Here is a 26,910-nt window from a genome sequence, read left to right on the forward strand (position 1 = left end):
GCCCAAAGACGACAAAAGGCAAAATGACAGCAGTTTTCTCATTTATTATTATTGGAAGAGATACAGATTTGTGCATGTACTATTTTCTTGCTAGGTCTAGACAGAGCCTGAGTGGTACAGAGAGGCTGTAAGTGCTGTAATGTGAAGAATATCTAGTTTGGGGGTTGGCTTCTGTTTTGCTCATATTCCACCAGAAGAAGGCCAATGTATGCACAAATTGAATCTAATGAAGTAAGAGAGCTGTAAGCCATTGGCAGATGTTTTTTAGTTGTTCTGCCTCTGAGGATTTGCTCAAAAGCTTATTGTTTTCAGATGGGGAATATAAACATTCAAAATGAAAAGATTATTCTTTTAAATTCTGCAATAAAACAGAAGAGGGCTTTTGAATCTATTGTATAGAAAGGAAAAGCCAAGGTGGACAAGGCCCAGGAAACAAACTTTCTAATATTAGGTAATACTATTTTTATTGCCATAAGGTCACTCTGAACTTGCATAATAAAGGGAGTTGCCTCAGAATTCTTTGGATAAATATAGTTAGTATCTTATGCTTCCACTTAAGGAGAAGAGCAGAACAGAAGAACATTAAAGCTGACATTAAGGCCAACATTTCACTGTTAACAAGAGGCCACCGAGTCCTCTTAACTCAGCAGTTCATGAGGGGAACAACACTTTTTTCTCATCTGTATAATTATCAGAAAAAAAACCCTTGCCACATGTCCTTTTTTCCCTCTGTTCTTAGTTTGAATAGCCCAACAGAGTTCAAAATATAAGGCTGTGATCTACCAATGTGGCTACACCTATGTTGTTCCCCTCCCCCTCCTCTAATATCATTGGACTGTATGATATCGCAACAAGGCTACATTTTGTTTTATGCAATTTATAATTCTGATGAAATTTCTGTATATGGACAACAAAGGTCGCACTCCTTAAGTCTGGATGTGTGAGAGTTTCACAGGTGTTCACACTGAACTACACAGGATAAAGAACAGAGTCTAGCAGCTAATGAAGTCTTCAAGGACTGACATCAAATTTCATCCCACTTCTCCTGTGACAAGGTAGTAGCTATATTTCACTCTCAAGATGTTTTATCCCCAGCAGGCTTTATATTATAGGTTGATTGTTACATACCATATAAATCAGAATTTCCAGGGGACACAACAGCAGATTAGTCCTCTATAAGTTGAACACACCTCTAAAGGTTACAAGTACAGAGAGACACTTGAGACTGGATGCATCCCAGTGTCTGCTTGGAGGCTGTAATTACTAATGTGGTGTGTAATATGAGTACTAAGTATGCAATCCATCATGGTGCTCTGCCTTCTGAGTTATCTGAACTTGATGGTTTCTGAGGGGACAACTCATAAGGGTCAAATGCCACCTCCTAGTACAACATCTGAAGTCATATCAGTCTGGAAGATCTCAGGGCTCTTGTGCATCTGCAACATTCATTCATGGCATAGCAAAAATACCAGCAGAGCTTTTTGTTTTGGTAACCGTTCGTTATAGGCAGCACTTAAACTGTGCTGAATACTGTATAGATACAGAGAAGGCGAAGTATCTGCCCCAAATTTTCTGCCACGTACACAATTCAATTCTATGCCTTTCTCATTCTTAGTGGATGGGTCACTTTGCCTCCAGTCCTGGTTAAAAATGAAAGCTGTGATATTCTCAGTCTGGCCTTTTGACTTCGATGTCTATTTAGGTTCATTTTAATCACATGCTAAAATCATGTGTTTAATTTTAAGCACCTAAGCAATCCTATTCATTTTAGAATAAGTAAGCTTATATTTAAAACTGTTTGTTTAAGCACACTGTTGACTGATGGCTGTAGACCTTTTCTACAAACACTTCTATGTCATCGTGGCATGGCATGTACAAGGACCATCAGATAGATTGACTTTTGTGCATAAGTGGGACTAGACAAGAACGCATTAATGTAAGCATCTGTAGGACAAGGAGTTCTGATAGCATCTACTCTGGCCTGGCAATAGTATTAATGTACGTAGCAAAAAAGGGAGTTGCACTTTAATTGTGACCTCTGAGCACAACTTCACAAAAAAACTCATTATTAGAAATATCAGAGCTGTAGAGGTATGATTAAAAGTCTTCCAGCTGCTACTGAAAATGCAACAGTAGAAAAGCTTCAGGAGTAAAAATAATACTGCTTGGAAAGACTGTCAGTGAACATGAGAGCTTAATCTCCCCCGACACACTCCCTTAGACAGGCTACAGCAAGCACCTCTCTCGCTCATCATCATCCAAGCCCATCTTCTCTATGCTTTTGTGCATTGAGTGCTACAGACAATCTTAAAAAAAAAAACATGGCAAGGTATTTTAAGACTCCCCTCCGAACCTCACATCTCCTTTTTACCTATCTAAATGCATGTTACCCAGAAAGAACATCATGTCAATATGGTGAAGAGACTGGGATGGAGGCTCGCAGTGCAGGGTGCACGCGAACCTGGGGTGACAGGGACGACTGTGATCCCAGTAGGCAGTGGGTCTTCCCCTAGGGTGCCATGCTCAGCTAGGAGATCAAGACTTGAGAGCAGCGTAGCGGAGCACCTCTCCTATGCTGTACCAGCCAGCTGCAGCTGGGCCAGGAGAAGCGACAGCCCTGCCCTGAGGACGGGTGAGGAGCAGGAGAGAAACACCTAGCAGCTGGAGGTGGCATCGACTTAGGGCTTAGAGCAGAAGACCGGCTGTCAGGCTTAGAGCAGGAGACTGGGCAAGTCTGGGGAAATCACCGGTGCAGAAGCTAGCTTTCCATCCTTCCACAGAAAAGTCTGCTTGGAAATATCCAGCAGGGATGAGGAAGGCATTTTGCTGTTGGTGTTCATGGCCATTTGTGGTGGATTGACACGGCTGGCTTTCAGAAGGTGGCTTTGGTTGAAGCAGGCTGGGCGGGACAGGCGAGCGCCGGTGGCAGCGGCAGGGCTGGTCGTAGCGGGCAGGCAGTGCACAGTCGGGACATGCAGCGCAAGCCGCCTCCTGTAGCACCATATGTACAGGCCCCCCCAGAGAGCGCATGAATGACCAAGGCAGTGCTAATTCACGCATGAGCTTACAGTGGGCTAATTTCACCAGATAGACGAGGTCTAGGCTGTGAAAAATAACCAAGAATAAGCAAGCTCCACTAGAAACTGCATTATTTTTTCACATGGTCTGATGAGTTTTAACTTCTTGTCACTTGTACCCCGTCCAAAAAATGACAAGGGCCATTGGCTTTCTTAATTAGCATCAAAACAAGAGAACTAACCTGTACATTCTTCTTTTCTTCCTATTTTAACTTTTCTTTTAATAAAGCTGAGCAATGAAAGTCAGACATGGGTTGCACTGGAGTGAGGAACAGTTTTATTCAGTAGTGTTACTCCAGTAATGGCAGCAGAATCAGGCCCAATTTGGCTTTTCCTTGAGCACTGTTTTCTTGTTTCGTGTTTGACTCCTCCAAGTGATTCTTAGCTATCTCCCTTTGAGAATTTATTTCTTGGAAGCGCCAGTCAGATCCCCTTGAATTAGTACTGGTAAACATTAAAAAAAGTGTAAAGCTTTATGTTCAATAGGCTCCAAGTTGATAAAATAACTGTGAAAACAACAATAAAGATAAAATTGTATGAACAAAAGAAAATACAGTGGCAGAATCATTCTGTTATAGCGATCTGCCTACGTACCTCTCAGCTCCTGAAGGCAAATATACAACTGCTTGGCGAAGTTACACTGAGTGACAGAGCTGCAAAATCACATTTGAATCAGAAAACTAATGTGGCTGTTAAACCTCAAGTCAACTTACAAATAAGAGCTGAAATCTTTCACTCTTTCTTTCATTTAGTCATTTTTGATGGAGGGAAAAAAATTCAAAACAACCACAAGCGAAAGGAGACTCAACTATACCTTGTAATTAAATGTCAGCAGCTCATACTGGTGTGAGCATTTTGGAGTGACTAATGCCGAGGGGCTTTAGCTTTGCTACTATCCTTACTGCCTCTCCAGGGCTCACCAAAGAAAGCTGACTGGAATAGCTACTTCCAGAAGGCTCAACTTATCCTTATTGCTGCTTCTTAAAGAAGAAAAAAATCTATTTCTTGCTTACTATACTTTATTAAAGTTGATTGAGAATGTAATTTGTTAGATGTGGGGGAATGCTCACATACAGTGAAACAAGAAGCAATCGTTACAGATACAGTAAAGATGAGCCCTAATCAGCAGAAGGAGAAAATCAAAAGGAAGGTGCATGGATGCTGCCCGGCACCTTCAGATAAGATGAAGTCTTTGTGGCATTTTGAGCCACACTGTGTTCAGCTTGGTGGGAGGGTCTGGTATTTTAATATAAATTGCATTTTCTATGCTTATCTTTTAAATCTTACTATGCGTAGTCCTTAAGTTTTGGGTTACTACTTTGTGAAGCTACACTGCCAGTGATACACTCATTTCACTGATAAAGAACCTCAGGAAGCTGTCAGAAACATTGCTGTTGAAGAAGAGTTACTGCCAGAGATACAGATATCTGTATGTGATAACCTCTCTCACTGTCACCATCGCCACTGTTTCAGCAGAGCTTGGCAAAAATCATGCACCTCAAGTCACAGAAAGAAGATGAATTGGGCAATATATATGGCTAACCATTTAAAGTGGCTCTTTATTCATTTATGCACCTCTCATGTACTGGGGATCAAAGAAAACATCCCTTCCTCTATTCCTCCCAAACTAGGATTGATGTGTCTTTAAGTTCTGAAACTGTACTGGACTTGTAATTGTATAACTTTTTCTTCTAGAAAATGGAAGTTGGTTTATGAATACTTCAAACAGCTGTCACTGCTGTTTTCTTTTTGTTGTCTCCTGTACACTCCCTCTCTCCAGGAGCTTTCACAAGATGCATGCTGCTCCTGGAATGCCTGCCCTCCATCTGTACCTCTCCTGCCCTCCATCTGCACCTCTTCTTCCTGCTCCCTTTCTTTTTTTTCTATTCTTGACTCTTGAAATCCTCATTTTTCTCCTTGGCAAGATATTATTTTACTGAACCCTGGATTTCTCTATCATTTTTATCAATTGATAGTTGTAGTATGGGAAGGAGGACATGGAGTAGCTCACTCTGCTTTCTTTGGCTAGCTCCAATTTTAAGACATCATAGTTCACAGAATGCCTTTTGGCACAACATTACATAGGCTCTGTTATATGGGGTTGACTACGCCTATGTAAGAAGAATAAAAAACATTAGTCATATAAACAGTAAAACAGTATGAAACATTGAACTCTCTCCTTCCCTGCCCCCTTTCACCCTCCATTCCCCCTAAATCCCACCAGTGTGAAGTATGTCTTGAAAAGTACAGTATCTGAAATAGTGTCTAGCAGACACTGAAGGTCTCTGTCCTTAAGAGAGATTGCCATGATTCTTGCTGCATTTCAGTAAATCACATTCACTTTGGAGATTACTTGGCCTGTATCATCTTCTGTCCTACCATTCCTTCAGTGCACTTAGCCATATAATAATACTTGAATCCATCAGGAGAAACTGGACACACACATCCATATTTCAAAGAACAGATGCCAGCAATTATTACAAGGAAGCGTGACATACCTGGTCTGTCAAGCTGTTTTTGATGAATATGATGTTTGAGGTTTTGATTTGTTTTTGTAACATTACGGCCTTCCTTCTCCACAGAAATCATATTCTGCAACAGGCTATGGTGCTATCAGGGTAGACCCAAGGACCATCATTCTTCTTAGGGCTGGGGTAGTTTTTCATAAGTTCTTCAGTACCTCTGTGCAATTTATAGCAATGGCCTGTAGCTGCCAACTATGTTTTAATGCAATTTTCTTTTAAAAGAGATGCTTTTCAGCTGCTGAGGAAGTCAATCCTCTAGTCTTCAGATCTGAATTTTGCAGTGGTTTTCAACTGGCAGTTGACAAGCTGTGAGTTATTCTAGCCAAGCTGGATCTCTTAGATTTAGAGGCTCTCAAAACTTTTTGACTTTGATACATTTATATAGACGCTGGCCAGATCTCAGACGGCTGCCACCTTCAAAGGACCATTTTTGGAGCTGATGTATACTGCAGTCTGCTGCTGCCTTGCACTGGGTTTCCCATATAGCTTTGGGAGGCTTCAGTACTAAGCAGCAGCTCTGCCTGGGATGTCTCATCGATACCAATGGGCGAGAAGAAGACCTACAATTCCAGCAGTTCTGGACATTCACCTCCCCTGCTGCTTCGTTGCTGCACCTCCTGCGCTGCATCCGTGAGCATGAGGCAGCTCCCAGCCCGGGCAAACACTGGCAAGTGCTCCTGGGAAAGGGGAACACCCATGCACTCCTTGGAAACTAAGTACAACCATTCTCAGGGCAGGGAACAGCTTTAATTGTGTCAAACTGTCCACTGGTAGAACTGGTAACATCCCACCTAAGAGAATAGATTTTCTTACTTTAAAATGGCCCACAATCATTGCAGTATCAGTATTTTTAACAAAAGGAATTAATCTAGCCTCACAGACGTCACTCTTCCTGAGAAGAAACACACATTACCCTCACGTTGTAGCAGTGGGCATAGGGCGAGTGACAGGGCATGCCCAAGGCTCTAGAGGGATCCTGTGACAAGTTTGGGTACTGCAAGCCCAACATCAGCCCTTCTGTCACAGCGAAGGGCAATTTTCAGATTCCCCATTTGTGCACGTGCATCTGTAAACATGCAGTTCACTTCTCTGTATACATAGGCATGGGACATTTTGTTATTGGCCAGATCGACACTAGATCACACAATAAGCAGACTTTGGAGGTAGCTCAGTATTTACAAAAATTAATCTGAAAAGAGGTTCAGTTGAAGGCACTCGGATGCCAAGAGATATTAAATTAAACGAGATTTTATCATGTATGTAATTATTTATTGAGCTGAGAATCCATACAAGGTAAACAAATGTTTACATTATCATACAGTAAGCATTTCCAGGGCGTAATAAAAATGATTGTCACTCACTGTGCTTCACAAAAAATTCATTTTAATGAATAAATAATTTGGTGAAATCAAAAAATATTTACAATATAAACAAATGAAAAAGCTTTGGATATATTAATCTGAGCATCCTGTATTTTGCATCTTCTAATTGTATTTCTATCAAGATTCTCTGAAATGGTACAAAGTGGATAGAAATTACAATTCAACAAAGTTAACATGATTTGGTATATGTGTTTCCATTAGTTCAGATAAGCTACATATGATTCATTTATTATGCACGTGTTAGAATACAAATATAACTAAAATCATATATTATCAAAATGCCAGACAGCATTCTCCACAGAACAGAAATGTACACTAGGCTGTGACAATAACTGAGAATCACAGGCAATGAAATATAACAGAAAAGTACAAATTCCTTCATAAGAATATAATTGTGCTCTCTTATTTACCAGAGGACTATGCTGCTTCACCACATCAATGGCTACGTATGAATGTAGTGTTCAACAACTGCCATGTGGTTTGGCGCATGTTCGTATGGGTGTCAAGCAGCGGCATTAGAGTGGGAAATGGGCAAGGCAAGCAGTTTTATAAACATCTTTTCGGGCTCTTAAAAAGAGCCAATTATACAAAGCAGTATAAGCATAACAGTGAGAAGTCTTCATCTCATTTACACGGGTATCATGAAGCAACTTGCTTTGCTTGTGGGGGTGAGAGGAGGAGCTTTGTCTGTGCTGTCTTTGCCATCAGCCAGAATTCAAGTATTCCAAAGCCACTTCATAGCAGAATTTGTATTGATCCTGAAAAACCCACAGAAAACCACAGCATCAGTTATTGAAGGATCTTAATTAAGGGACTCATTATTTCTCTTCTGTTAAAATTATTTACTATCAGCAATGGTCAATGGGAACCAGTTTGCAAATCCAATTTATATTCAGATAAGAAAATCTTTATATGAACCAGACAATAGACACTACATACATTAACTTATGGTGCAGCTCATATTAGATATGTGTTTAGCTACTTGTAGGCAAAAACTGACTATGAATAAACAAATTGACTTTGGCAGTTATCTGCCAAAAAGCTCATGTGGCGCTTTATCAGAATTGGAGCTATTGAAATTCCTCTTCAGAAATGTTTATCTTAAAATAAACCCAGTCTCTTGGACTTTCCAGTTCATAACTTCTATTTTAATCTTGCTCATGAACTCACTATGTTTCAGACTAAGGGCTGTTTACTGTTCCTCCTCTACGTGTAGTTCAAAACCACACTGTAATACTGCGCTCCCTGAGTGAAACAGATGCATTCGGGCCTGGAGTCACTCCAATTAATTTTTGGCATTTAATGGTGATGCCTAAGTTAGACTCTTAATACAGTTTGGATGATTCAGCTCTTCTGTTGCCCAAAGGCTAAGTTTTCAGGTACCAACCCTGTGCTTCATACACGGGACTGCTGTGTTTATTTGCAACTGCTTGGAAAGGGGGCCGAGCCCAGGCAGGTTCCCTTCCCCAGCATTTGGACACAGGCGGCATCCTTTGGAGATGAACAGTCAGGACTTCATCCCCTTCACGTCTTCAGTGGGACAAAAGGCCAGTGCTTCTCACTGACCCTCACCCACTGTGCAACTGTAAACCATGTGGTAACTGATGACTTAACAATTTTAAGTCCCTCTGATGTCCCCATGTATCCTCTCTCATTTTCATTCTTACTACCGGCAATATTTAGCAATGCTACAAACATTTAAATGAAACAGAAGAGCTGAAAGAAATAGTAGGTGCAGGTCCCCTGAATCCAAGTGCTCTGGTTTCTAAAGATTTAGTTTGGAAATACCTACCAGTTTCGTGACTATTTCTGTCATTGAAATGCCTCTCTATGACGCACTTTAATCAATTAACAAAACATAACTGAGCATGTAATGTTGTGTAGTAACAACAACGGAGTTAACTGGCTGACAGGACTCAGCCTTAATCTGAGCATCACAAGTAGAAAGATTACAATTACACTTCAGATATATTCTCCTTTTGACTGATGTGAACATTTCAAATGATTCAGTCTCTTGGCCTGTAAGTGATACTGGTGGCTCTGGGTCACGTTTTAGTTGAGGAGAGAGTGCACCTTAAAATTTAAGAGCCCAAATCAAACTACACCAGTCAAAAAGCCAGAAACAAGAACGGATAGTTTCTAAGTTCTTTCACTGCAACTGTCTCTTTAAAAGAAAACATGTTAGGTGCTTATATCTCCTAAGTTACGAGTGAGATGTATGTTGGGTTTTAAGATCCTGCAAGGTTCCATAAACTGCCTGCGTATTCTTTCAGATGAGAGGAGAATAAAAAAGAAGAAAGGAAAGAAAGAAGGATTACATAAATTATTCCTTTTCTGCTTGTATTACAAGTATGTTTCTAAATAAATGACAATCGTTCTATAATTACATAACAGAGATCAAAACGAGATCAGCCACTCATCCATTTCCATTTTTCTATGCTCACTTTATAGTGATTTACTGATCCAGCAGAATATCTGTCATTTGTAGTAAAACCAACATCTGCCTTATAGAACAGACATTATTATTTCCCACGGTGTTCACTCATGTGTGTCCTTTGTACATTTTTACTATTCACTTGATGATGTATATTAAAAGTCTCTCTATGTTAACTAGCTTCAGAGAGGAATATTTATCTTTTCTGGGACACCCATCGGTAGATCCAATAGCATGTATCACAAAACTCTTTGGACAAGCTGTAGCAGAGGTTTTGTAATACCATGTGCTACCTTTGGATGACGGCTGTGGAACTTCATGGATTTTCTGTATTGAATGGATGTGGCATCCAGACTTTTACACTCACAGGGAAAACAAAGGGTTCAATGAAACAATCTCTAAGTATGGACTGTAAACATTGCCCTTCATCTAGTGAGGAAGTGTGGAACAGCTTTTTGAGAGTCTTAAAACTACTCTTGGGAAATACTATTGCAGTTACAATCCTGAGCATCTGTAGACCATCTTTTCTCAACAGATCTCATGGCATTTTACAAAGGTGGATGAATATTCTTGTTCTCATTTTTCAGATGTGAAAACTGAGGCAAAGACACATTAATGTAATAAGGGCCATAAAGGAAAAAGTCAATGACAGGACCAGGAAGACAGCTAAAGTGTCCTGACTCCCTTTTACCATGAAACAATCCGCACAGAAATTCCTTTGAACCCTTGCTAGTTCAAATATTTGTTCGTATGAAGTAGCAGACCAAGAGACCAAGAGAGATGTGGTTCCACCTCTGCTCTGCCAGTGAACTGTGTGGTAATGGGAAGATTTGTGATCTACCACTGCCTTAGTTCCTCTATCTGTAAAATAAGGAAAGCAATACTCATCTCCTTTATAAGTGCTTTGAAAAGGCCTTACAGGGTAGGCATTGTCAATACCTTCCCCAATTTCCTGAAAGGTATTTTTGTATATTGAAATAATATATTTACCATTTAATTAAAAAAAAATCTCTGCTTAAAAATGGAGAGAGCTGCCTGACAAATCTGTACTTGGAGAACTGTCACAAACTGAAATTTATAGAGAGTGTTTTCTTCAACTGTACATCTTCACACTGGTAATTTTTTTTTTTATTTCTATAAAATAAATGAATGAAAGATCAGTGTGTTCTGTGGACTTAAGCTCTGGGAGAACAGAGAACAGCAGGACTGCTCAGTCTCTATCCAAAGCTATACTATCTGAATGAAGAAGTAGTACATTTCTCTTAATATCCAGGAAATAAAAATCTATGGTTCTCGGTGCAATCATTCCCCTCCTGAGAATACAAACCGGAGGAAGAAAAGCCAAAAAAAGCTGCTCCCTCCCATGACTGCAAAAGCTTCACTAATATGAGATTCACAGTTTCATATTGCTGCCTCATGGCCCCATGGCGCTTGTTGCAAACTGCCTCCTCTTTTCATGCAGCTGGCAACATCAGGCTTCTTTCCATCAGCCTGGCTACAGCCTGGCCTGAGGGAGAGCCTGGGACTTCATAGGTAAGCTAGCTGGGAGCACTGCGACGGGGGCTGTGGTGGCAGCGGTCCTTCCTTGGCGTGCCCAGCAGAGTAGACAAGATGTTGAAATACAAGTCTCAGGGACCCAAAGTTGTTAAACCAGAGCTTGCAAAACTAGCTCAGATTGGGTGGGCATCCCTGAAGCTGCCCAGGTGCTGCTTTCTGCTGCTTACGATGCTAACTTCAATACAGCTGCCTCCCGAGCAGCCACCTCCGTGACAGGCTGTTGTAAAACAGGTGTCTTTAGGGACCAAGCTTCAGAACAGGGCAGCTCGCTGCACCCAGCTCCAAACGCACAACTGCACACTGGAGTGTGAGAACCTGCTGCTTTAAGCTGTTCTGCGGCTCTCGTGACACAGCAGCTGGCACTTCAGCAATTCTCCATTTAAAAAAAAAAGCATAAAACACTCTCTAAGAAAATAATTGCACATGGCCCCTTGTTTCTGAACTCCTTTAATCTTTCTGTGAGATAGAGCAACCATAATTAAATGCAATATTCTGGATGTCAAACTGAAATTCATGGCTTTGATAAATATTAGGCGATTAAGCTATTTATAAAATATATAATTTGAAAATCTGGCATTTCATTTTACATAACTATTATTTTTCCCATGCAAAGGCTGCTCTCCACTTGGCTCAGCCTGCTAGAAAAGAAAATTAATAAGGATGTTCAGCTGAAAGTTTAAAACTCTTAAAAAATTCAAATGAACAGAGACAAAGTCTCCTTGGGAAGAAAGCAGTGTAAAAATACTCTTACAAGTGAAGTGACTTCATTATCCCCTTTGAAAATGACTTGCTTGCTTTGTGAACAACTCCCACTGCAAATCTTGGAAATCTTACTGCGTCTTCTGAGAAAAAGGAACATTTTCTATTTAGTGATGCAGTTAAAATGCTCATACCAGAAGGTCCACCATGTTCGGCTTATTATTCCTCAGTGTCTTCACAGCATGGAATACATCAACAGCCCTCTGATGTCGGAGCATTTCACAAACAATACTGATTGCACAAAACGTCCCACTGCGGCCACCTCCGTTCCTACAATAAAAGTGATAAAATGGCTCAATTACAATTGACTCTATGTTACAAGTTCTTCTAGCACCAGGAATCGCTATAGAAGGTACCAGTTCCAGTAGTGAGAAACCACAGAATATTAATAATGAATACTGTTGAACTTGAAGCAGAACAATGTTTTTTGTGGAATTAATTGGACAAATGAGCATAAACCTACGATTCATTGTCCAACAGGCTGAAAGCCTGAAGCGAACTGAATGGTCAACTTTTGCACCTCTCTTTTCACTGAACTCTTGAGACAGCACAAAGCAACTGATGAAAAAAAGGACAAGGTACTTCCAGATTCAGCTCAACACCCCTTTGCACCATTAATGCACCATGTTGTAATGGGTATCAGGCCTGGAAATGCAATACAGAAAGTGGGTCTTTTAATTTGTCTACAAACGATTCTGGTGGCTGCACTTTTAATGCAGCGCTAGGTGGTGCTGAGATATTCCAGGAGGCAATACGCTTCCCCTGCAGCACCAGGCAGAAGCACTCGCTGCCGGGGAAGGTATATTAAAAGTGTATGTATTCCCCCTCCACCCACAGGTTCAGAGGATGAGAACCCAAAGTGACTTGCTAACAAAGAAGCCAGGCACAAATGTTCATATGCATGATCAAATACAGTATTTAATAATACTTTACCCTCGGTTATTTTTAATCTTTAAGAGAATCTCTTTCTTTTTGGAAACCCTGTTATTTCTACAGCTATTCTAATCAGAATCTTTAGGCTGCACTTCACCAAAAACAATAAACCTCAATAATTACTGGAGTGCAGACTAGTTAGGTAGCAGGTCTTTCGAGCCAGCTTCGCAAATGGTTGATTTTCAAAGGAAGCTACAATGTCGCACATCTGTCACATCCAGGCAGTATGAAAAGAATGCTCTCTGCTGCCAAAACATTGCCTGATATTGTGGGACTCTTTGAGAATTTTAATTAAAATAAAGTCATTTAAAAGGATTATATTAGAGTTTTTTCTTTCTTTACTGCCTGGAAGTGACGCATGTGTGATGTTGTACAACTATTTAATATCATCAACCACCTCAGAGATAACAGTAATTTGCACTTCAAAAGGGTCTTTTCAGCTGAAGATCTCAAAACATTAATTAATCACATCACACAATGTTCCTTTGATGAAAGTATTATTATCCCCATACTACAGATGGGGAAACTGAAGAGCAAAGATTTGCAATGACTTGTTCAAGGTCAGTGATAGTGGGTGTTATTAATACATGTAGATTTTCCTCCTTAGGTCTAACTTCTACTAACTAGAAACCAAACTTCAGGAAGTTATTGGATACCCTACTCTTGGGTACCAATTTAAGAAAGCACAGGCTAATGTGCGTATGTCCCTTCTCCATCATGACAGCATCTTTAAGCACGTGTTTGGAGGAAGAGGGATATGACTTCAGGCACTGAAGGCTCAGTCTCAAAAGCTCAGCTACTGCTGACGGCAAACAGCACATACAGTTATTAAGCCCTACCAAAAGTAGGATGGTGACAGACTGAATGAGGACCTCTACCAGAGGAGCAAACAGGCCACAGGAGGAGAAAAAAATATACTATTACTATAAAAAGATAAGTCAATTAAAGGGTCATCACAACTGGGTTATCACACCTCTTTTACTTCTGTGATTCATGTTTGGAAGAGGAATCACACTCTCCAGTGCCACTTTTATTGTTCCTCTAATGGGCTACAGCTGACACAGAATCCTAAACCACAGAAATAAAAAGTACATTATTCTGATAGTATACAATTTTGATACACTCAGTGTAAGTATGAGCTTTTTCATTTGACAAGTCACAGGGCATCTTTACAAAATAGAGTAAACTTGTACCCATCATCTTCTTACAAAAAACCTCACAGATTTTCAGGGGTCTACCCGAACACAGAAAGGTAGACTCATGAATCTACATTAAAAAAAATTATGCAATTTCTTGAGTTTTCCAAGCTTTTGAATGAGGAGCTGTATTATTTATTCAGTTCCAAATTAGACGGATACCTCTCCACTTCCTCACAAAACTTTTATAACCTGACACAAATCCTATGATAACCCTATTCCCTTACTCTTGCTCTTTCATTTCCAATACTTACAAGCAATGTACGACCGTGCGCCCTTCTCCCCCGTTATACTCTTCCTGCCACTTCTCCACTTGACGGATGAGCTTCAAGAAAGAGCGTTTCGAAACCGGCGTATCTCTGTACATGGGCCACCCCAGGAACTGAAACTGCTGCACCATCCGATAGCCGTCCTGGGGCTGCACAGATTCAGGCAACAAGCAGGGAGAAGGAACAGCATTTTTTGCGGTCTGTTCAAATGGTACGTAATTCAGATATTTGCATCAACAAGGAAAGTTGTTCAGGCAGATCGCTGCTGACAAACTACTAATGTAATTTCAACTGCCCTTGAGGAGTTACGGCTTTTAATTTCCGACAGAGCTATCAGAGTAAGAGTTTTAAAACAATGTTATACAAATAGACTGGAATAGAGCAATGATACAGCTGCAGGATCAAGCAAATAATTAATTAATATCATAGCAGGAACTTGGTAGCAAAGAGAGAGCTGCAATGCAATTTCAGTTATGTAACCTCTGCTTTTTTCACACGCTTCAACATTTTGAAGGATGTTTGCCTGCTTCTATCTCTTTTTAAAAGAAAGGTCAAAACCTCTCAAGATATTTTGAAGCAGGAAACATTTAAAAAACCAAACGAAACCCTCCAACTTCTCTTGCTTATAAAAATCTAACTACATTTTATTTTATTGTGTGTTACTGAAGCAGTCAGAACACCTCTGGTGAAATGTTACTGAACAGTTGCTTTATAATGATTTAAAATAAAAAAGGGGCACAGAACAAGTGCTGGTGGCAGAAAATTACAGTCCTTGGAAAAGGGCATAATAAACACACACATGAAGACTGTCGCAGTCTAGGAGTTGCTGCTTTCACTTCCGTGCAAACTGAGTGTGTTTTAGGGCCACTTTTAAAATGAGCACTTTTTTAAACACACGGAAATGTTGACTTTACATGGTTTCCTCTAGAGTAAGTGGTAATAGAGAGTATGTAAGATTAACAAGATAAAAGAATAAATCAAAATGGATGCAGCGTTAGATACATTCTTCAATGGATTTTGTCTCTTTTGTGGGAAAATTTGGAATCTCTTGATTTCCCGGCCAGTTTCTCTCCACTGACTGCCCCTTCTCCCCACACAGCCCCAGCCGGCCCCAGAGCCTGCTACGGCTCCTGTTGCCGCTTTTGGAGACTGTGTTTTCACGTTGCCCAATTTATTGGGACTGCAAGGCCTTCAAACCACTAAAGAAATAGCTTGAGGCTTAAAACCTGCTTCCCTGAGCAGAAACAAGCATTCTGGGTATCTCTTTGGAAGTGTTTTGGGGCCTTTCTCTCTTTGGCCTCACGGTTATCAGATCTCGGGGCAGTTCCTGACTTTTTGACCCAACAGTGCCATGTATTCCTGGCTGCGATTTGTCAGTGATACCACACCAGTGCAAAGGCACTCGCCATCCCGGCGGGAAGGGATGCCTGATCCATGGCAGCATCTTTCTTCCACTCAGCTTGAAAGAGATGTCTAGTCTACTCTTCTGCCAACTTTATGGGAGCATAAAAGCTGGGCAGGAGAACCTGCTTGTCCTTATACACTGCTTACGTGTATTAAAAAGTGTGATTAGGGGGATAGGATCTTCACTAAAAGCTTGCGTCTTGTTCTGAGAAACATGCCTAGTATTGGCCTTCTTTGCATAACACTACACACATACAAGACGGCTAATTTAAAACTGCTGAAAACAGCACTGATTTCAGCATTTCTTGACTACCCATACAATCTGAATAGTGTATTTATTTCATTTGCATTTAACAAGCTCGACAAATGCATGTGGCATTAAAATATTTTTTACTGTAGTTATGCATACAAGGCCTTTTCCTCATCGATTATGGCATGACCCAGTATTTCACTGTTGCTCTCAAATAAATAGGCTGAAAAATGAGAATTGTTTTATTTAAGTTTAACTTCCTTTTTTTGTGTGACTTGAGTAGAGGCAGCTCATTTGCTGAGATTCAATTTTTTTACAAATAACATCCTTACCCTGGCTGCATTATAAATTCGGAATATCCGGCTGATTATGTCTTCTTCTAAATCAGCTGATACGAACTCCACCTGAATAGGACCATGTCGGTGTACTCCATTTTCTGGCCAGTACTGGGGACACAACTATAGAAGGCAAAACCGAAAGAGTGCACAGTCAATTACTTTGAGTTAAATGCTATCTCAATACGCTTTTCTAGATTTTTCTTTGTGCTACATTCATTACTTAAGTTCTCACACGTGCCTTTATAAAATACACAGTGCACCATCCTCCACCAGTTTCAAGGCCTCTGATTTCACGTGTGTGGAATAAGTTTAAACAAATGCCTTTTCACTTAACTGAACATGCTATTGCTTGCTGCTGTATTTGCCATTCGCTGGTATTTGGAGTAACACATTTCTGACACTCAATGTCAATTCTGCAATACGGTATGACAGGACAGGGGAATGCTGTCAAACATTACCACATCTAGGAGACAGCACGAAGCCTAAGACCTAAGGCTTGGTACCTTCAATTGCCCTGAAGTTGATAACAATTCAAACTACATCAGAATGTGTGCTTTATACTATACAGGGTTTATCAGTTCTCCAAACTCAGCATTTAACTTTCTCATCTGTTCCACCCATAGCTGATGACATTGGGTAATATCAGCATTCCTTTACATTTCCAACAACTGCTCCATTTCATCTTACAAATGCCACTTTAAAACAGTAATTATGCTTTCTTTTGTGCTCAGAAAACATTACTTCTAGGTATCTAGAGATCGCAAAGTAATATTAGCATTATTTTGCCCAGTTTCAGCGTCTCATAAAATCATAGTGGCTTAATCCTGGAACCAATCATCATCTCTGTCAACACGTTAACGAGTAAATCAAGGCTCTCCTGGAAAACTCTGCTTATCCATTTTTCCATAAAAACCCTAACGATTTCCAGAGATATCTAGAGCAATTCAAGCATGTAGCTTTTGCAAACGTTCTCCAAAATTCATTACGAACCCAGGAAATTTCTGTTTGCTTGCAGGAACATTGATCTCATATTTGGAACTTTCCTTCATTCAGCAAAACAGCTGTGGTCTTCATTCTGCTGCATTGCTGCTGGTGATCCAGAGAGGAGCTGACAAATCACACTTTCCCCAGATGTTGTTTTGCATTTCTTGTAACACTTTTTTCTCAACAAAGCTACTCAGAGATGACTACAGTTCATAAAAACAGTTCTTTACTATATCAGTAAAAAAGAACAGACTCTGATTTGCAGAAATTCACTTTAATGAGTTAAAAACAGAATTTTGAAGCAGGAAAATATATTTTCATTTATTTAAAAAACGTCACATGGTTCAGCCTGCTGAGCAAATTACTTGCTAAGTATTGTCTTAATCTTACACTGATTTTTATTATGATATATAATAGTGTATGGGATAGCAAAATACAATAGAGATGTGCACGTGCCAGTGCTCAGATCATTTCATCATGTGCACAATTCAGTATAGGTCTTTCAAACACGCAGGAATACAGTTCTAACAGATCTTTGAAAAATGCATAGATGGTAATAAGCAGAGCTGTTTGCCAGAGCTGTTTTAGGAAGCCATGATTTTCAAGTTCCAAAGAAATTCAAAAGCATTCAGGTCTGCGCATTTTGCATGCATGTGATGCTAGTGACTCTCTTTAAGTCAGAGTCACTGTGAAGGGTTGAATTTCATTTCCCCATAGAGCATAAGAATCCATATAAATTGTAATATCTATACGGAAATGTAAACACTTCATATATACATAAATAATAATAACAGTAATTATTAATAAATCTGAATGTAATGCATGTTTTAATAAACTCTGCCCTCTCTCCACTTCTGTTTACTCTGAGGGTTTTGAAATTTATTCCTAATGAAAAGATTGTTACTCACATTAGAGGGAAAAGGTTTAACATATTGCAGAGGCAGGTATATTAACTGCATATCCCAATAGCTTTTAAAAGCCTGTGAGGCTAATAAATGCTTGAAATAGCTGAGCATTATTGTACATTCAAAACACTGCCCACAAGTAAAAAAAACCTCTGTTCAGTAGTCCCTAACTGTCTGACTCCCCTGAGTCTTTCCTCATTCACTTAGAAAATAATCTTAGACTCATGAATAAAAGTTTTCTCTTTCATTGCTATTTTTCTCCCCATAGACAGGGATGGTATTCAGAAATTCAATCTTTAAAACAGAGTGTAGAATTTCTAGACATCCCTTTGAAAGACAAAACTGAAGATTACTATATGTTTTTTAAAAAAATTCTTCACATTAAAAAGAAACAAAAGGAAATATTTTTCTATGTATGAACAGTGCTCAACAAAGCTAAAAAGATTTTGAACATATCAAGAAAAAATGTGACATGGAATCTGCTATAAAAAATAACCACTGCTCTTATCTGAACCAGTAATGAGCAAATATTTACATATTTGGGGTCCAGATTACTACCACATTATTCCAGTACAGGGCTAGTGTAATTCATTGGAATAAGGGAAATTATATCAGTATAAGAACGTGGAATTGCACAGTGGCAAGCTAGGCTCTAGGATGCTTAGTGATTAATGCTAGCGATTAAATCGCCAAACAGGTAGGTACAGTTTTCCAATTTTCTAAAGAACATGTACAGCATGAACAACTCTTTTGTAAGGTAATTACATCCCCTCATGTGTTTCTTTGCCCTGTTTCCTCTTCCGAAGGATGCTCAGTCTTCATTCTTGTTCAATTCTTATCTCCTTGCTAACAACATCATTTTGTGCCAAATGTGACACAGATTTTCTTGCTGGGAACACCTATCTGTTAGTAAGCAGACCAAGGTCATTGACCTGTTTCAGGCAAGGAAATAAAAAGCTGCTGGCTTTTTAAATGACTTTTGGCTACTACTGCTGTGTTTCAGATTTGAGTCAGAATTCTACAACCAAAACATTTTGGTTTTGATCAGCTCTTCCCGAAGCATGTTTTCTAACTGGAACAAATTATGGGAGGGTGCACGTATGTGTAACTGCATTAGCATTTTGGTGGAGAAGCTGCTGATGGCCCTATTTATTCCTTTTTCCCATGTGCATCTGCAAGCTAGAAATCATTTTTTTAGTGTGTTGGTGTTTAATGTTGTTTTATAAAACTAATTATGTCCTAAAGCTGTTCTGAAGCGCATGTGCTGGAACATATGAGGCACTAACACTTCTCTGTTGAATGGAGGAGTTTTCTAGACTTACTTGTGCTGGATCCACATCATTCAGCATAACTATTGAAGTGCAGTGATAATCTAGGACCAGTCTCCAGAAATCTTTGACAGTATTTGGTAAGGGATGCTGTGTAACTATAAAAGCTGAAGGTTGCTTGTAGCTCTGCAAAGAAGCAAAAAGAGATGGTAAGAGAAAAAAAAATCCATCCTGCAAAATGGCAGCAATATCCCCAAAACATTAAAATTAAAAGCATTATTCTTATTTCCTATACAATTCATACAATGTTTTTAGCTCTTTCCTGAGATCTTGTATGTTTACAAACTAATAAACGGCATTTGGATAGAATATAACGTCTGCAGGTTGTATTTCTGAAACTTATTTTATGCCACAGGCATAGAGTAAAACCATCAGAGGTTTTTGCTTCTAATGAAACTCCTACAAAATTTTGAGCAACAGTTTTGTTTTGAGCTGTTAATGGACAGATTAATCTTGTCTGTCTGCACTTAGCTGTTAATTTGATTGACTCCTGTGTAAGGAAATACCTAGTTATTTTTCAGAAATATTGTTCAAATTCTAGTCTATCTGACAGCAGCGAGGATACCCAGGAGATAGATACATTTCAGCGCTCCTTCTCTTTTTTTAATACCGGAGTATGTCACTGACAGAGCTGTTTGGTGGAAAGGGTGAACTGTGGATCTCATACTAGAGTTTTCACTTACATCCTCCTGTGTGTTGAAGGTGAGCATGGGCTGTAGTGGGGCAACTGCTGGGAGGGTTTGTCATTGCTTTCATTAAGGAGGGCAAGGGATCCTCTACATCCCTTGAGCTGATTTGTACCATGACAGGGATACAGTCTAACCAGTTATTTGCATCTTTCAGAAGGAGCTGCTGAACAGACCACAGAACGTGAATCTAATGTAGTGTTTTGGGGTTAAAAAGGAAGATATGCAAGACTCCAGCACTTTGTGTTGGTTTCAGCAAACCATAACCAGCAGGTATCAGTGCTGCTGTTGTATCAGTCTGCTGCCTCCTGTCCTGCTGGTCCTGAACTGCTGCAAGTTGCACACAGATCTGAGATGCTGGAGGGGCTCACTGCTACTCCCTGGCTTAGAAGACCTAGCAGTTTTCTGGGGGGGAAATCATCCTCAGCCTTGTTCTGGCACTGAATACGAAAGCTTTGCTTGCTACCCCTTTTGCCTGAAGTGAGCTTTAAAGGCTTGCATGAGGTGACCTGACTGCAGCTCGATGGATGCAATTGGGTAGGGTGAAACGCATCTGCTGGACACTGGGAGCACAGAGTAAGGACAAACGTTTGCTTCTGTCCTTCAGTGGTATTGCTGAGCGTGGCTGAGACACTCAGGATGGAAAGTGTCCCAAACCCTCCTCCCATGGAGCCTTTTGGCCAGATACGCTTTTGGATCCAGCTGACTGTTTGTTTCAAGAGTAAAGACTCCTGACAAAGCAAGCATTTTTAAAGCAAATACTGAGGCACTGACCTTTCTGAGCAGCACTTAATTTACAGAACAAAACCATACTGAACTCTGTGGGAAAGAAGACAGCGTAATGGCAAGATGGTAAACTGCAGAACAAGGATGCAACATTCTAATATGAATGTACCATTGACCTACTGTGCAAACCTAGAGAAGTCACTTAAACTTTTGTTCTCAGGTTCTCTACACATATAAATAAAGATAATACGCTTACGTTTTTACAGGAGTGTTTCGAACTTAGGATTATATTAAGAAAATGCATTGGGAACTTGCAAGGAAAGAAATGCAAAAACTACTATAAACTATGATTACTCTAGCTTCACTTTTCAAAAGGGCCATTTAAAATGTGTTCATTCATTTCTAACCCCTGTTTTCTTGTTGTTTGTGTGTGTGACAACCATAATTACTGTAGCTCTAAAGTGTCAAAGATACGCTATAAATATCCGCAGACTGTAAAGACGGTCTAAGTGTTTTCTTACTGATATTCTATTAGCAGGATGAGAATTACCACAGATGCTTTAAAAAAAATTCCACACACAAGTGAAGAGAAACCATTCATTCAAACAGAAATAAACAGAGAGACTGAAGTAATGGCTCGGGTACTATCTTGTACTGACAGACAATTTTTTTTTCTGTTAATTACTGTTTAAATTAGAAGCAAAGGGAACTAAAATATTGCTGCAAACCTTATTATACCATTTAACTGCCTTGGTGTCTTAATAGGTAACTCTTTTTTTTTTTAGGCCAGATGGTTAAAAATTCAAGCACTGAAGAGAAATCTAGACACATTCAATTTATCAAGAGTCCCTGACATGCTCTCTGAGCATGGCTTTGGAACCTTGGCTCTGACATAACATATGTGGGATCTTAAATGTGCTTGGGAGTTTAAAGATTTTGTGCCATGTTTTTGGAAAACAAGCTAGAAGGATTTCAGCCCTCTTGTGCTGACTCCACTTTCTGGCACTGCTCAGTTCGGAGGGCAACTTATTCCCTTTTATTATTAATGATGTGGCGGAGACTTACATCCATCAGTGCAGCGTTAATGTAGTTACTGCTCTCTCCATCTATAGTTATGAGGAAAGGCAGGCATCTGTCTGGAGGCAGAACATCCATACAGCGATTCTTTTCATGATTTCGTGGTAAAAGTGCTATGCTGCAGTCTTCCACACGCAGTGTTGGAGTCACCATATTTAAAGTCTTTCAAAAAGAATAAACAATACAAGAGAAAAATTAACTCAGGAGTGAAAGCATCCCAAAATATTTAAGAACAGATCAACTCAGGACACAGCTTCAGTGGGAGTCAACATGCAGGGAAATGAAAACCCACCACAGGCAGTAGGGTTTGGAATTAAAACACCTGGAAGTACATACATTTGACAAATACCCTCAAAGAAAACTGCCCTGTACCCTGCCTTCTGGAGAAAGGACAGCAGAAGGAATTGATATAGTATTTCTCTTCAGGAAAAAGAAGATTTTACTATTATCCCATTACACTCTTTTTGATTTAACATAACTCAATAGCAATCAGTGACATGTTATTTTCTCTTTTTTGCAGTTCTTCCCTCATAGGCCTGGTCAAAAATTCACATGATCATAGGCAAACACTGAAGTAGAAGCCTTCAGGAGAGCTGAACTGTACAGCTTCTGTGGTTAGGTTCTGCTAACCACAACTTACCCTAAACTCCTCTTTGATCTGGCTGGAGTTAGTCTGAGGATCCAGTTTATTCATTTCATAGTAAACAGACCTAACTTGAGAAGCTGGAACAGATGTCTCCCCACAAAGACAGGCTTCCAGGATGGCATCATGGATGAATACATACTGTTCCTGGTAAAGCAATTAAAATAATTACTGATGTAGAGAGCATACACTATTAGCATTTTGGTAAATAAAAAATAATGCATAAGGCTGGCCCTCTGACTCTCACTCACTTCATTGACACTGAACCAAGCCCAGAAGAATAGTAATAGTTCACAGAAATCTATCCCATACATATAGAAATGAATAGAGAGGGATTGACTCAAACTAGTTAGAAACAGCAGTGCAGGAAGCTCTCTGTAATAAAACCCAGAATGTTTCTAGTTTCCTTATTCTGCACAATTCTGTAGGTGCTATCACATGACACATCCCAGAACGGATCCTCACTCTGGAGACGTAACACTCATGATTTTCCTTTTTCTTAGAAACTGTCGCAAACATTAAGTGCAACACAACTATGTGCTTGTTTGGGCAATGGTTCCCTATGTTCCCGTGTGGGTTATTTTCTGCATATGATTCAATGAAATACTCCGTGGACAGTGCCTACCACAGAGGGGCTTTGGTCCTATGGGCTAGAATAATACCTTTTCTTGCAAAGCATATAGCAATATTCTAGTAGGGTAACAGTACCTCAGTCTGCACCATGTTAACTCTCCGAGATCGAAGCTCCCTCACACAATTGTATATGTCTACAACGCCTTCTCTTTCTGCCATATCGAGCATGATGTCAATAACAATGAAGCACCCAGTTCTGCCAGCACCAGCACTAAAGAGAAGAGCACAGTTACTGTTCAGCAGAGCCTTGGAAAGCGCAGGGGTTCATCTTGCAGTTACTTTACCAGTGGGATCATTACTGAAATCAAGCTTTGCATTTAAGCACTTGCAGGATTTCAGACTCAGTTTGGCCATTCTTGTTTATATTCTAGGTAGCAAGTTACTGTGAGTAGAGATCCAGTGGCTTCGTCAGCCCCTTGCAGGGATTCTGCAGTGCAGGAGGAGCAAAATTAGGTTCTGAGTTTAACGGAAAACGCAGCGGAGAAACTCCCCCTCTGCCTACCTGCAGTGGACAACCAGAGGGCCAGCGTTTGGTGGGCTCTTGGATTTGACCTGCCGTACAAATCCCAGCAGGCCTGTTGCATGGTATGGTACACCGTGGTCTGGCCAGCCAGTGAAGTGAAACTGCCGAATTTCTCGGATCTCATGAGCACCTCTCTGTTAAGAAGACAAGGGTTGAAGAAAGAACAAGTTGGAATGTGAAAATAATTTGAAGAGCGGCATCTCACGACTGTAACTTTAAAAGCCTGAACCTTGCGGAAACCCTGCCAATACACCCCTCTGTATAGGCTGTTGAAGAGCTTTCCAATAGCTAGAGAGCAAGCTCAGAGGTTACATATCAACGGGTTTCAAACTCTTTTAGTAAAACTGACTGGTTTATCACGAGGCTGCTTAGAAACTTTTGGCAACAAGATAGACACTCATCTTTATATTTAAGCACTAGTTGCTTTGAAAACTCTGGCCTTAAGAGACATGCCATGATCACAAAATAGGTCAACAGCAAGGCCATGAACAGACAACACAGGTAAAATTTTTTCCCCCTGCTCTCCACAGGAGTTTTGCTGCTGAATTCAGGGACCTAGAATTTCAGCATAATTTTCCGTATCTTTTGTCTCCTTCACAGATCCGAAAAAAACAGCTGAAGAGTAGAAAATCTTTGTGTACCTCCAACCATATGGGCTGCAGTGGCAGACCTCCACATGCCCACCCATCAGATGATTTAATGCAGCCTGCAAGGGTATGGATATGGTGAGATAGGTATGAATGAGAAGCTGATCATGTAAGTAATTTCCCATGTGACTTTTTGGAGCAGCCTGGGTATTAAAAGGGTATACGCTAGGCGTAATTTTCTTAGCGCTTATATTTCCCCCTCCCTCTTTAAAATTGTAGCTGTCAGTATTTTATTCTCATTAGAAATCTATGGACCAAAGGCCATCATACATATTTCATAAGCAAACAGCATTATTATGACATATCATGTCTAGGTTGGACTAAATGTCAATGATATTAACAACCGGTGGTTTACAGTTTTTCTTCTTAAAGATGTATTTCCTGTCTCAAGCAGGTTTGCATATAAAAGGTCTAACTCTTTTTGCATAATGAAGTAATATAAACTTCCTAATTTATTCATAGTATAGCAAGTCAAGAGAATCAGAGATCTTCAACTGTTGAGAAATTTTGGCCATGCCAGTGCTATATGGCTGGAGGGAGCTATGGCCTCTCTTGGAAACCTGGTGCTCTGACAGCTTGGATTGGAGGTCTGTTCGGATGCGGGGTCTGCCCATGCTCATCTCCCACTGAAACTATGCTGCAAATAGGCAGGCCAAAGAGCAAAAGAGGAGGTGATATGCAACGCTGGTATACACCGAGGAAATCAGACCCTCGTCATGGAGATGACTTTATATCCTAAAGAACAATTTTGAAACATATTGAAGCCCAGGAACAAAGCGATTTTTATTTCAAGACACCGTAGCAAACACATTCAAATACAATTTGGTCTCTGCACTCCAGGCATTTTAAAGTGCGTTAGTTAACAGATCCTTTTGCTCGTGTAAGCAAGGCCTCCGACTCTGTAAATAGCTGTGCGTGGGAGGGGCGCCCATGTCACAAATACTTTTGTAGTGCCCATAACGCCTGCTCACGTACAACCCCCCGAGCAACAAAGACCCCACACAAAAATGCGGTGCCATGACCGTACAAGCGGAGGGCTAAAATGAATGCCCCACAAAAATCCCTCGTGCTGTAATCAGCCTCGATTATCAAGCAATTCACAAAATGCAAACTGCGCCTCCAAAATAACGTGCCCAGCTGTTGCACAGAGCACAACACTGCCTATGTAACCTGGGGGCTAGTTCGGTAAATGCTGTCTATCATGCTAACTGTACTTTTGTCTATCGTTGGTTATATTCCACTACTTAGAAAAGATTTTGCATATCGGGTACTTTTATAATGAGTTTGCTTATTATACCTACAAAAGAACGATTTTCATGTCTGTAGCCTCCCTGCTGGTTTCTAAACCCAAAATAGCAACACAACTGCATGAATCATAAAAACAAATGTTCAGCTTGGAAAGACTGTATTTTTCACTTTTTCTTTCAGCTGAAACAAACAGAAAAATGGTGCACATTTCTAGCAATTCCTAGGATGTTAAAAAATCTAGGCCTTAATCCTACAAATACTTATGGTGCTGCTGTATGTTACTATTAGATAACCGTTGTATTGTAATTCCAAAGGAACTGCTTATGCGCACAAAGTAAAAAGTATCTAGGAAGTGTTTTCCAGGATCGGAGTGTAATTTTCAGTTCAATTTTCTCAGCATTATTCCCCCACTCCTCAAAAATCTCCAAATAGCCATAAAAAAAAAAGTCAATGAATTTATTCCCAAACAAATCAACTTCTAAATTGCATTTTAAGAGCAGGTATGAGAATCATCATCCATAAATAGGCAGAGTCACAGAAAAGATGGTCAGAAGGGACCTCCGGAGGGCTCCAGTCCAACCTCCCACTCACAGTGCGCTGATGCCCAGTCTGAGCCTCTCAAGCTGCAGCTTTTGGGCCCCATCCCCCATCAGTGAGAAGAATTTGGCACCACTGACTTTGTAAATGTCCTTGGAGTAGTTGTTGGCTGCCATTAGATTCCCTTCACCCTTCTGCTTCCTCCTCTCTGACGGACCAAACAAGGCCAGCTCTCTAATCTCTCCTTGCAGTCCTATGTCCTGCAGCCTTAATCATCTCAGTAGTCATCTGCTAGGACTGCAGAAATCCTCTTCAGTTTCTCAACATCTTCCCTGAAATGAGGGGCCTCAAACTGGACAAACTGTACCAATCAGAGGGGAATAATATTGAAGCTGGGAGTACACAGTTGGCTCACACTCAATTTGAAGTTGACTGTGGGCTGCCAGGCAGTTCCCAGGTTGTACTGATGCATGGGGTAATCCACCTAAGGTGCAGAGCTTTGCATTTCTCCTTATTGAATTACTGGCTGAATTTTCAAGCCCCTTGGAACTGAGGCCGTATTGTTCAGCATTTCAACACTGTGCTTAACTTATCTGCAAACTCAGTTAGGGTGGGCTCTGTCTCGTAATGCAGCTTGTCAGTGGAGATGCTGAACAGCACCAGTCCCAATAGATCAAGAAATCTAAACTTGAGAAAATTATAGTGTAAGAAAGAGATGTACAGACTTGACCTTTCATTACTACCAGAACAGCTAAAAAATAAGGTAAATGGGGTTAAAAACGTGTGCTTTAGTCAAACTACACTGACACTGCTTTCAAAGTCTTACTGAAAAACTATCAACTATTAAAA

The 26,910-nt window shown here is 40.2% G+C and overlaps 1 protein-coding gene across 16 annotated transcripts in view; it reads right to left on the bottom strand.

Moving 5' to 3' along the window:
- Nucleotides 1-6,856: 6,856 nt before the first annotated feature.
- PTPRM (protein tyrosine phosphatase receptor type M) overlaps nt 6,857-26,910 on the bottom strand; it is a 482,698-nt gene continuing 462,644 nt past the window's right edge. For 8 of the 16 annotated variants that reach the window (XM_064507225.1, XM_064507224.1, XM_064507229.1 and 5 more), the window contains 9 exons: nt 23,609-23,763; nt 23,182-23,317; nt 22,471-22,620; nt 21,819-21,992; nt 19,336-19,467; nt 16,119-16,244; nt 14,118-14,332; nt 11,869-12,004; nt 6,857-7,742 (listed from right to left, as the gene is read on the bottom strand). In XM_064507225.1, coding sequence (XP_064363295.1) covers nt 7,689-7,742; nt 11,869-12,004; nt 14,118-14,332; nt 16,119-16,244; nt 19,336-19,467; nt 21,819-21,992; nt 22,471-22,620; nt 23,182-23,317; nt 23,609-23,763 — 1,278 coding nt within the window. In that variant the 3' untranslated portion in view covers nt 6,857-7,688. The remainder of the gene's footprint in view (nt 7,743-11,868; nt 12,005-14,117; nt 14,333-16,118; nt 16,245-19,335; nt 19,468-21,818; nt 21,993-22,470; nt 22,621-23,181; nt 23,318-23,608; nt 23,764-26,910) is intronic. The other 8 variants (XM_064507228.1, XM_064507239.1, XM_064507230.1 and 5 more) reach the window with 1 other exon arrangement.

Source organism: Dromaius novaehollandiae, chromosome 2 (assembly GCF_036370855.1).
Source record: "Dromaius novaehollandiae isolate bDroNov1 chromosome 2, bDroNov1.hap1, whole genome shotgun sequence".
Classification (NCBI taxonomy): domain Eukaryota; kingdom Metazoa; phylum Chordata; class Aves; order Casuariiformes; family Dromaiidae; genus Dromaius; species Dromaius novaehollandiae.